This window comes from Peromyscus eremicus, chromosome 1, assembly GCF_949786415.1.
Source record: "Peromyscus eremicus chromosome 1, PerEre_H2_v1, whole genome shotgun sequence".
NCBI classification, from domain to species: Eukaryota; Metazoa; Chordata; class Mammalia; order Rodentia; family Cricetidae; genus Peromyscus; species Peromyscus eremicus.
In genome coordinates this window covers 132,018,079-132,029,969 of record NC_081416.1, presented here as the reverse complement: position 1 = coordinate 132,029,969, position 11,891 = coordinate 132,018,079, and the positions used below count along the sequence as shown (strand labels likewise).

General features: G+C 46.3%; 1 protein-coding gene across 2 annotated transcripts; it reads left to right on the top strand.

Moving 5' to 3' along the window:
• The first annotated feature begins 1,053 nt into the window (after positions 1–1,053).
• On the top strand, positions 1,054–10,609 carry Selenos (selenoprotein S). 2 transcript variants are annotated; one of them, XM_059273251.1, is made up of 6 exons: positions 1,054–1,183; positions 1,736–1,870; positions 3,699–3,805; positions 7,255–7,344; positions 7,498–7,576; positions 9,966–10,609. In XM_059273251.1, the coding sequence occupies exons 1-6, from the start codon at positions 1,108–1,110 to the stop codon at positions 10,043–10,045; spliced, it is 567 nt and encodes a 188-aa protein (XP_059129234.1). In that variant the 5' UTR covers positions 1,054–1,107; the 3' UTR covers positions 10,046–10,609. The 2 variants fall into 2 exon arrangements, with proteins under 2 accessions (XP_059129234.1, XP_059129243.1); XM_059273260.1 differs by lacking the exon at positions 1,054–1,183 and adding an exon at positions 1,194–1,224.
• The last annotated feature ends 1,282 nt before the right edge of the window (positions 10,610–11,891 follow it).

The window sequence follows — 11,891 nt, the reverse complement described above, 5'->3', positions numbered from 1 at the left end:
TGATATAAATTTCAGATTTCTCCTTTGTTAGGGATGGGAACCTGTGTCCATTTGCTCAATCCCACCCCCAGTGCTGGAACTCCATTGTTGAGCTTGAACCTGTGCAAGTTTTATGTGTTATAAACCTTCAGAAATATATGAAGTACTGAGTGAAGAAACTTAAGAGAAATCTGAGATGGGAGAGTGATATCCCTAGGTGTTCATCCCACGAACACCAGTCCTTCAGTATTTGGAATCACTGCATTAGTTTATTACTGTAGCAAGATACTTGACAGACTAATTTTATGAAGCAATGAGATTTATTGCCATTTTGGAGATTCAAAGTCCACAAAGCACGGTATAAATTCTGTCAGAGTCCTTTGGCTGTTTCACGTCATGGTGGAGTGCGTATAAATCTTGTTTCCTCTTCCTTGGAGAACTCCACACTGACCTCATATAATTTCCCAAAAGCTCCGCCTTTAAACACCACAGATAAAGTTGTTGCCTTCTTAATCCCATTAACCTAAGATCTTGGAAATTTGATTCAATCAGTTCCATTTCAAATCGCAGCCGTCTCCTTTATTGCTTTCCTAATATGTTGCTGGGAAGCATTACCAAAAATGTGGTAATGTAACACATGGTAATAGTCTAAACATGTTGGAGTCATTACTACATTAATTCCTTCCGTTGGGATTGTGGTTCCTTAGGAATAATTTGGGGTCAGTGGAGTAGTAACTCGCTTTCCTCACGTTTGTGGAGGAGACCTATGCTGCAACCCTCAGTGGCCCGGTGACAAGGATGGGATGCAAATCTCATCCCTAGGAGGCCTCAAATCTGTTGATGCTCGGTGTCCAATCAGTGCAAATCCACGCTGAGCAGAGCATGGAGCTCGACCTTCCAGAACTTCCAAACGCGCCAGCTCCTCCCTAAAACTCAAACGCGCTTCCGCCTGGGCGTCCTCCGGCCCCGCCCTCCAGTCACACCCCCTCTGTGATTGGTCGAGCGTCGAGACAGGTCGAGCCACGATAGGTCAGAACCGCCGCGGCCGGGAGCGCCACGTGTACATAGGGCCGAACCGGAAGCTCCGAGCTGGGAAGAGCGGCGGGCGAGCCGTTGGCGGCGGCAGCCATGGAGCACGCCGAGGAACCTCTGTCCGCGCGGCCGGCGCTGGAGACCGAGGGCCTGAGATTCCTGCACGTCACAGGTGAGGGACGGCGGGGCGTGCGGCGGGCGCCGCCATGCTCGGTGGGTCGGCCTCCGGGAGGCCTGGCGTTAACGCCGCGGCCAGGCCGGGACAGCGGGCTGGGCCCGAGCGCGGCTACCTCCAAGTCGCCCAGGCTGGGCGGGCGCTCGCGGACTTCATTCGCTGGAATCCTTTTAACATCTTCATTTTGCAGTGACAGGAGTCCTCCGGCCGGCGTTCCGCTCTGCACAACCCTAACCCACTTGCTGTCTCCTTTCCAGAGTGTAGCTCCTGGAGTCTGGAGGGCCTTTGCTTTCCTGAGTCGGATAGACACACGTCCCCCTAGTCCTTCCGAACCCAGCTGCTGTGCCCTGCACCCTCCAGACTACTCCCGAGTCCCCTGGTGGTTGAGAAGTTTCTGTTCCTTGCCCAGATAGTAACTACCTAGGAGCCCGTTTCCTCAGCTAGATGCGAAGGTTCTGAAGGCAGGAGCTATGATTTATCTTTGTTGAGTGTTATTGAAAAATGGCGTTTTTCCCGTGTTTGAATCTGGTTTCTTTTTTTCCCCCCCAGTGGGCTCCCTGCTGGCCAGCTACGGCTGGTACATCCTCTTCAGCTGCATCCTTCTGTACATTGTCATCCAGAAACTCGCAGTCCGACTGAGGGCGTTGAGGCAGAGGCAGCTGGACCAAGCTGAGGCTGTTCTGGGTTAGTGTCATGTGATAGAAATGAAGACGCCTGTAGCTTACTTACGTAGGTGGCAGCAGTTTATGCCTTTGAGTTTGGGTTTTGAAAGATTTTTATTGAAAATTCCCCCGATTATGTGTAGCATACTCAATGCACATCTTGCTTAGTAATTCTTAATTTTAGAGAGGATTAAAATGAAAACCGTTTCTTTGTGCTCTACTACATCCATTGAGTAACCTCTAGAATTACTGTGAGTGACCAGAAACTCAGCATTAGGATTTTGCATGCACTTGATTTTGATTTTTCACTGATCTCATCAAACCCGATTTCACTTATCATTTGGTTATTTAAAAAAAAAAACAAAACAAAACTCAAAGGGCAGCCATTCTAGCTAGAAGCTATTTCTGTGGGTATGTCCAAAAGAAATGTTAAGTGTTTTTTGTTGTTGGTTTTTTTGTTTGTTTTTTTTTTTTTTTTTTTTTTTTTTTTAATTTTTCGAGACAGGGTTTTCTCTGTGTGGCTTTTGTGCCTTTCCTGGATCTCGCTCTGTAGCCCAGGCTGGCCTCGAACTCACAGAGATCCGCCTGGCTCTGCCTCCCAAGTGCTGGGATTAAAGGCGTGCGCCACCACCGCCCGGCCATGTTAAGTGTTTTATGTTGCAGTATAACTAAGATACAAGCCACCACTCATCTGAATTACTCTAGTACTAGGATTGGGGTGGAAAGCCTTGATTTTACATCTAGGTAAAAATGTAATCTAGGGTTGGGTGTGGGGCACACACCTTTAGTCCCAGCATTCAGGAGGCAGAGGCAGGCAGATCTATATGAATTTGAGGTCAGCCCAGTCTACATAGAGAGTTCTAGGTCAGCCAGGGCTGACCTCAAATTTATACAGATTCATACATAGTGAGACCCTATCTCAAAAAAAAACAACTTTTTTTTTTTTTTTAAAGTAAGCTAGGGCTGGAGCTGTGACTCAGTTGGCAGAGTGCTTGACTAACATACACATGGCCTGTGGGTTTAGTCTCCAGTACTAAATAAAAGTGGGTATGGTGGCAAACTTTTATTGTCTCACACTGGGAGGTCGAGGCAGGAGGATCAGGAGTTTAAGGTTATTCTGTGCTACCTAGTGAGTTTGAGGCCAGTCGAGGTTACATGAGACCCTACCTCAACCAAAAGTTAAAACTGGAACATGCTTGTTTGCTTGTTTGTTTGGAGACAGGGTTTCTTTGTGTATCTTTGGCTGTCCTGGATCTCACTCTGTAGACCAGGCTGGCCTTGAACTCACAGAGATCTGAGTGCTGGGATTAATAAAAGGTGTGTGCCACCACACCTAGCTGACATTCATATTTTTTTTTTTTTTGGCTTTTTGAGACAGGGTTTCTCTGTGTAGTTTTGGTGCCTGTCCTGGATCTCGCTCTGTAGACCAGGCTGGCCTCGAACTCACAGAGATCCACCTGGCTCTGCCTCCCGAGTGCTGGGATTAAAGACGTGCGCCACCACCGCCCGGCTGACATTCATATTCTTAGTGCTAGTTGAAGGGACTTTGTTTGCTGGAAGAGGATCTTACACCTCTTTTCATAGACCTGGGCTAATCAAGTGAAAACGATGCAGAAGCCTTCAGTCTTGCTTCGTGCAATGCTCTCCACCTAGAGATCAGGTGCAAGGGGGATGGCCACACTGTGTGGTAGGGTGTCGCTGTCACTCTGGTGGCCATCAGAGCACTCAGGGCTCTACTATGAGTGTACAAGGATGTATTGTGTGGTGGTGTTCTGACATTTGAACCTCTCTATTTATAGGCTATTTCATATGGAGTCATACCTAATTTTTTTTTTTCCTTGCTATTTTAGAACCTGATGCTGTTGTTAAGCGACAAGAGGCTTTAGCAGCTGCTCGTTTGAGAATGCAGGAAGATCTAAATGCCCAAGTTGAAAAACATAAGGAAAAATTAAGACAGGTATGAACTGAGTTGACTTAATAAATGTGTTGGGTTTTTTCTTTGCTTTGCTTTTCCAGGGCGTTGAGCATGCTAGACAAGGTCTCTTATCACTGGTCCACACCTCTACCCCTGAACTGCTTTTACTTTGAAGAAGTTAATTTTAAATTGTTCAAGGTTGAGTGATAACAGTCAATAAAATACACTTACTGTTATTTGCAAGCTTATAGAGGAGGGTTGTGTCTCAGTAAATTCAAGATGGATTTCAGAGTCTACTATGTCAACATTGATGATATAGAGGAAACTATGCTAGTTAGGAATAGGTGTGTGAATACATTACTAGGTGAAAGACAGCACATGGCAATGTTTGTGGGTGAGTGAGTGCGTCTTTTGGGTGGATATCAAGAATTAATTTCATTTAGTTCACTGTGGGTCAGCATGCTTACTTTGTACAGTTTTGAACTGTCAAGGGAGAAATACTCTTTTTATTTCTTTTTATTTTATTTCATTTTATTTTTTTGGTTTTTCTAGACAGGGTTTCTCTGGGTAGCTTTGGAGCCTATCCTGGAACTCATTGTAGACCAGGCTGGCCTGAAACTCACAGAGATCCACCTGGCTCTGCCTCCCAGTGCTGAGATTAATAACAGTATTACTCAACGAAACTGTGTGCCTGGGTCACATGCCACTGGAGCCAGGGTAGATACCAGCCTGTCCACCTCCCAAGTGCTGGGATTCCAAGCTCCATGTTTAGCTTTGTTGGGAGCTGTGTGTTGCATATGACCTGTATGGTCAAGCACACTGCAGTGGTTTCAGGAGAGCGAGACAACGCAGCATAAGTCTTAGATGATGATTATGTTGGTGGAGGTGTGGACCAGAAGACGGGAATTTTAAAGCTTTTTGTTTTTTAAGGCATGGGTTTTTTTCATGGGAGGGAAGGTGGGACGTGAGGGGAAGGAGGAACCAAGGGTTGCTTTGAGCAGTCAGGTGGGCTGCGCTGGTCCTCGGGGAGTGAGACTGCCGTGTCAGTCACTTCTCCGTAGCCATGATGGAATGACAAAGCAGCTGGGGAGAGAGGGCTTACTTTGGTGTGCAGTCCCTGGGGGAGGATGCAGCCTGTCATGGCAGCAAGAGCATGAGGCCAGCCTGGCGGTCAGGAAGCAGACTGATGGTATTCCATCCTCACACAAGGAGCAGAGAGGACAGGGAATGGAGCCAGGCTATAAAACCTCCAAGTCCACCTCCAGAACATACTTTCCCCAGCGAGCCTGTCCCTCCTGAAGGTTCCATGACATTGGCAAACATTGCCGGCAGCTGGAGAGCCTATGGGGGACATTCCTCATTCAGATGACATTTGCACACCAGCATCGAGCTGCTCTGTCATGGGAGTGACTGCTTTCCATTCAACCCACAAGTCTTCAGAGCCTGTCTCACCAGGCTGTCTCTCCCCTACAAAAAGAGCCCTCCCTCTGCCAGCTTTGAGGCACCAGAGATTATCAGTCTTGCTGTGTCACTGGGGTTTCCAGGGACCTGTGTCTTTCTGTCCCAGTTGGCAGCTTCTCTTATTTTTGCCTGGTCATCCTTTGGGTCTGGTCTTCCCGGCTTGGCTGGGACCCAGAAGGAAAGGCCATGATAAGACAAACCTACATCCTCCCTCCTAAGGCATTTGTTCCAACAGCAGCCTTCAGTGTTCATGTAAGTTAGGTGCCTGTCTTCTCCTTAGTCACCAGCCGGACTTTAAAGTTAATAATGAAAAACCTGTGGTAGAGAAGTTCGTTCTGTGGAAATTAAGTCTCCACTGTCCCTGCTTCTTACCTACTGCCTAAATATCCCATGTAATGTCCAATTTTCTTAGGTATTTCTACAGGTATATTTTATTCAGTGTTTTATGAGCACATTGTGTGGGTCCCTTTGAATAGAAATGGAAATAGTATGTGCATGCTTTTTTTGAATGCCCATCATCTGCCTGGCTTATGGTTAGCTTAGATCTCTCATAGGTAATGCTAGAATTTATCTGCTATACATTCATTTTGTATGTTTATTGTTGTTTGTGTGTGAGTGCAGGCATGCGTATGCCATGGTGTGCACTTGGAGATCAGAGGGCAACTTACAGCAATCATTCTCGTTCCTCTCTGAGTTCTGGGGCTCTACTCGGGCGTCAGGCTTGTTTACTTGTTCAGCAAGCACTTTTGCCTGCTGAGCCATCCTGCTGCACCACCACGCTCATTTTGTTTTTGGTTTTGTTATGATGACATTCTTTGGTCGGTTTTTGAGGTATAGGGTCTCAGGGAGCCCTGGCTAGCCTAAAAGTCTGCCTCTGCCTCCCTAGAGTAGGGATTCTGGGATTACAGTCATACACCACCATGCCCAGCTCAGACCTTGTTGATATAACTAAAAGTATAAAGCAGCCTTTACGTTAAGAGATAGTTGGTTCTTTCTGAACTTCCTGTGCTTATAAGGGATGGAAGCTTGAAGGGACAGGTTTAGCAATACGTGTGCATACCATGGGGAAATTCGCAGAATATGTGCTTTTAAGGCACTTCGTATCCTTATGACATCACAATTTAATTAGGACCAGAATGTACTGAATTGAGTTTGAATTCCTTTGGAAATAAGAGATCGCATACCCATTACATACATGTCCGCTGCAATGCTTGGTTGCTTGAAAAAATGGCTGCTGTCCATGAAATAGGAAACAGAAGCAAATATCACGTGTGTTGGGTCCATGCATGCCACAGGCTTCTTGGCACTGATTGCTGAGTGTAATTTTCTGCTGGGATTCATTTCCCTTACGTTTCCATAGTGTTTAGCTTTCTAATGCACTTGGCAGTCTGTTGTCCTATGATCCAGTGCCTGAGGTGGAACAACTAAGTAGCACAGCCACATGATGACAAAACAGGCCTGCCAGCCACACACAGCCATTCCAGGTCATTTCTTCTGCATTGCCAAAATGGACTGATAAGGGTGGGTTAAATAATGGAATCACTGGGGGTTTTTCCATACTTTTTTTTAAACTTTCTTATTTTTATTTTATGTGCATTGGTGTTTTGTCTGCATGTATGTGTAGGGATGCCAGCTCTTCTGGAACTGGAGTTACAGACAGTTGTGAACTGCCACGTGGGTGCTGGAGATTGAACCCAGGTCCTCTGGAAGAGAAGTCAGTGCTCTTAACTGTTGAGCCATCTCTCCAGCCCCTTCCATACATTTTAAAACATTTAAATAAGGGTTTTATGAGATAGGCCAGGCTGGCTTCAAACTTAAAGTCTTCTCTCATCTTCCCGAGCGCCAGGGTTCCAGGTATGTACGTACCATCATGCCCAACGGCTTTTTTCTTTTTAAGGAATAAAGTGAAACGAAGATGTGTTTTGAGAGCTGTTTGAATTAAGAATTCTCAAATGAGCATTTTCTTTGAGACTAGTAGGAGCTCACGAGTACTTCCTGTCTGCTTTCTTGTGTGTGTGATTCTTTCTTAGCTTGAAGAAGAGAAAAGGAGGCAGAAGATCGAAATGTGGGACAGCATGCAAGAAGGCAGAAGTTACAGGAGAAGTACAGGAAGGCCTCAGGTAACTAGAGTTGACAGCAATTGGCCGTGTAGAGTGCGGGGGTTTGGGTTGGTTTCGTGGTTTGTAAATTGAACCCAGAGCGTGGCATATTAAGCCACACCCCTAACCCTAAGTGGAATTTATTGATTCTTAAACTTGTGTATGTCCAAACAGGAAGAAGATGGTCCTGGGCCTTCTACTTCATCTGTCACCCCCAAAGGAAAATCTGACAAAAAGCCTTTGCGGGGAGGTGGTAAGAACCTGGCAATGTGAAACATTTAACAGTCTTAACACTTACAAGATATAGTGTCCTTTTACATGTACTTTCTGTGTGTGTGGTGTGTGGGCACTTCAGTGTGCCAGTGCACGTGCCCATGCTTGTACACAGAGGCCAGAGGACGTTAGGTGTCTTGGGCTATCACTTTCCACCTTATTCCCTGAGACACAGTCTCTCCCTCTTCCTGGAGCTAGTTCAGCAGCCGGGAAGCCTCAGCAGTCCTGTCTCGAAGCTAAAGCACTGAGCTTACCAGTGTGTTGCTAGGCCTGCCTTTATGCATGGGTGCTAGGGATCTGCACTCACGTCCTTCTACCCACTGAGCCATCCTTTGCAAAGTTAAGATGCTCCAGCTGAGCATGGAATGTATACTTGTAATCCTAGCACTTGGGCTGCTGAAGCAGGCTTGTCCAAGCGGAGGCCAGCCCAGGCTCCATAGTGTTTCTGTGTCCCCATGTTTGGGACTGTAGAGACGAGGGGAGCAGATGCAGAGTGCCCTGTGGCTCTTCACTAAGCAATTAGGGGGATTGTGTTGGATTCAGTGTTCTTCCTGTTCTCCTGATAGCACTGTGACAGGAAAGGTGACCCAGGGTGAGAGCAGTCTGTCTTACAGACAGTGTCTGGCAGACACAGTCCATGTCTGGTCAACAGTGCTGCCCTGTTTCCTCTGAGTAACTTTCTCAAGATATAGACGGATGCTCACTCAGCCTCTTTCTGTGGATTAACATGACTAGACACTCTAGGTGACACCATAGCAGCATGTCTTCATTTTGTCCCTGAGGGTTTCACCTATCTCAGCAAGATGGGACACACAAATGGAGTAATTAGCAATCTTTTGTGATTCCGGCTGAGTTTGAGGCAATGGAACATGGTGTATTATGTATCTCCCCTCCTCCCCTCAAGAGCTAATTATTCATCCTGGCTCACCAGACATATTTCAGTTTGTACATGGCCTGTTGTGCTGTCCTGAGCTAGGGCCAACCTAAACAGCCTGGCTTTGCAAATGAGGAAACTAAGACTAGGGGCGAGATTTCATGATGAGCAAGGAGCAGAACCGACCCACATAAGACTGACTCTGGACCCTGGGGCATTCGGCAAAGACCCAGTTCTCAGATTGGCTGTGAGGAACTGATGTGGGAGGGAGAGATGGGAAAAAGATGTAGGTGACCCAGTTCTGACTACTAGAAGTGGAAAGTTCCATTCTGGTTGTTTGGATTGGCTTTTGTTCATTTTTGAGACAGGGTCTTAGCCTAGGCTGGCCTCCAGGATGACCTTGACCCCTTGATCCTCTTGCCTCCTCCCAAGGACTGAGATGATAAGCCTGCTCCATCACACCCTTTTAAAATGTTCTGCTCTGCTTTTGTTCTGAGTTTGAAACAAGATCTCAAACTTTAGCCTAGGTTGTTTTGGAAATCACAGTGTAGCCAAGGCTGGCCTTATGCAAGGTAATCTGCCTTCAATCTCCTGAGTGGAACTACAAGTGTGAGCCCCCACATCTGGCCATTTTATTTTTTTTAAAAGTCCATTTCTGTAGCTTCAGTAGCCTTTATTTGAATGTGTGCTTTCTTTTAAGTGTTACGATTAGTGTAGGGTAAAAGGTCCAAGCCCACTTCCCTGTTTGAAAACCTATCAAAACCCTCTAATCCCTGAGCATGAAATCCCACCAATCCCTGGGCTCCAGCCAAGCTCAGGACTTGAAATCTCATCAGTCCTTACCCTGGAAAACTCCTCCCCGAAGAAACCCTGTATAAGCCTACCTCTTGCTCAGTTCCTGCTGCTTCTCACCTGAGCAAGGCGAGAACCTTCTTGTGTCTCTCCCAATAAATCTCTTGTGTGAGGTTTGTTGTGTGGTGTGACTTTGTGGTATTCCTTGGCTCCTGACTGCCAGTGATGCCTTTCCCCTCAGAGATGCAACATTTCTACAGAGGAAGCTGTCCCCCTCCGCTGGGGAAGCCTTCCCCTCAGAGCTACAACACGTGTGTTGGGAATTTCCCCTTGGAGCTGTAACACTTCCATTGGGGGAAACTGTCCCCTCAGAGCAGGGCTGTAACACTTGCGTTGGGGAAGCTTTTCCCCCAGAACTGTAACACTTAAAATTGGAGGCATCCTATAATTAAATCAGGCCATCTTGGGTAATTTCTGACTGATGTTTTGTATGCCTCTCAAGTCCTGGGATTAAAGGCTGCACCGCATCTGTCTGCACCTTATTTTTTATAGAATAGCTAAAGTCCCGTGGAAGTGGCCATGGAGATGGAGTCTATATCTTTGCATATAGACTTTACATGCTAGATTTGTGGTTATAGTTTTAATATAGAATGTTGCCTGATCTCCAGCCATCAAAATGGTTCTGTTTCCTTTTCACTTCCAGGTTATAACCCTCTGACTGGTGAAGGGGGTGGAACCTGCTCCTGGAGACCTGGACGCAGGGGCCCATCATCTGGTGGATGAAGCTAAGACTCTTGTTAGTGTCACTCTGACATTAGCAAGGTGAACCCTTAACCCTCAACTCAATTGCCTTACGCACACTTTCACAGTGACTAGCCAGGGAGAGGTGGGGCTTAGTTCCGTTCTTAACTACCTGTATTTTAAGGGCTTTGATCAGTATGAGCTATAGACGTTGCCATTAGGTCACAGTCTACTTAGAGATGAGACAGCCATTAATTTCATGGCACCTTGCTAGTCGGTAGGTTGAAGGCCTCTTGCTATTTAGCAAACTTGGTAAAGGAGGCCTGGTGATGATCTATTCTGGTAGAAGTCCTTGCTGATAGGACAGTCTCTGTGACAGGATGCGTTGAATGATGTCTTCCTTATAAATGGTGAGCCCACCAGTGAGGATTACTGATGTAACAGTTGATGGGGTTTACTTCTGTATATTTATTTTTATGTACAGAACTTTGTAAAAAAGAAAAGCTAAATACTTGAAAAGTAACATTTTTAGCATCTTTATTAAACTCAAGGACATTTCTTTGTGAGCTTGACTTTGTCTATCAGATATTAAACAGCTTTTTGTCATTCAGTCTCCAATTATTTTACTTATTGCTCATGGCTAGTGGCAGGTAGCCTTGGTGACTTTAGAGGTTGACAGACTCCTTGGGATTTAGTTGCTCCCTTAGTTGGCTAAAGAAATAGCACAGCAGGCTATGGTGGTGCAGCCTATGACCCCACACTGGGGCCTGAGGATAACTGCACATTTGAGGCCAGCCTTAGCTACGTGCTGAGTTCAAGGCTCATCAGAGCTAGATAGCGAGACTCTGTCTAAGGAAACTCAAGTACACTGTGATAAACTGCTAAAACATGTTTCAAAAGAAGACAGACAGGCATGGTGGTACTTGCCTGTAAATACTGCAGACACCGGGGGATTGCCAGACTGATCTAGGTAGCAAAACCCTATCTCGCCACACACCAAACCCAACAACAGAGTCTTGTTTGAGTTGCCAGAACTTCCTTTATACATATGTCTCATTTGTTCTTGAGAGGACTTGCTAGGGATTTTCTGCAAGACTCTACTGATTGTGTGTGTGTGTGTGTGTGTGTGTGTGTGTGTGTGTGTCACAGTTTGATTGTTTGATTGCTTTTCAAGACAGGTTCTCTATGTGTAGACCTGGCTGTCCTGGAACTCAGAGATCCGCCTGCCTCTGCCTCCTGAGTGTTGAGCCTAGCACCACCATGCCCAGCTACAGTCTTTGATGTTTATATTATTTAACAGCTGTTTTAAGCAGCAAAACCATTCTTCACTCGGGCCAGCTTTGGCTTACATGGTGGATGTTGGATACTCTTGCCATAGAGTCAGTCATGGAAAGGAAAAAGTATTAACCCAGAATAGCACACTTGGTAGAAAGTTAGAAGTCTATAGACGCAAAATAGTATGTGGTTGTCCGTCTTGACATATAAAAGAGGAAACGGTCTTTGTAGGACTTGGTTGGGGAGCTTGACCTGGAGTACTCATGTAGTCACAGCACTCAGGAGGCTGTCAGGAGGACTTTGAGTTCAAGGACAGGCTGGGCAATGTGGAGGCTAAAAGTCTTGGGGAAGGCTTGAGGGACGAGTTAGGATGGCTGTAGCACTGCAATTAGAAACAAATAGCTCGCCGGGCGGTGGTGGCGCACGCCTTTAATCCCAGCACTCGGGAGGCAGAGCCAGGCGGATCTCTGTGAGTTCGAGGCCAGCCTGGGCTACCAAGTGAGTTCCAGGAAAGGCGCAAAGCTACGCAGAGAAACCCTGTCTCGAAAAACCAAAAAAAAAAAAAAAAAAAAAAGAAACAAATAGCTCATTAAGGCTTGGAGTCTAGAGGGAT

What these genes read in the sequence shown, in the direction of transcription:
- Selenos (XM_059273251.1), top strand. Translation starts at nt 1,108, where the DNA reads ATGGAGCACGCCGAGGAACCTCTGTCCGCGCGGCCGGCGCTGGAGACC. An exon ending in CCAAGCTGAGGCTGTTCTGG is followed by an intron (nt 1,871 to 3,698) that starts GTTAGTGTCATG and finishes TTGCTATTTTAG; the next exon opens with AACCTGATGCTGTTGTTAAG. An exon ending in GAAGTACAGGAAGGCCTCAG is followed by an intron (nt 7,345 to 7,497) that starts GTAACTAGAGTT and finishes ATGTCCAAACAG; the next exon opens with GAAGAAGATGGTCCTGGGCC.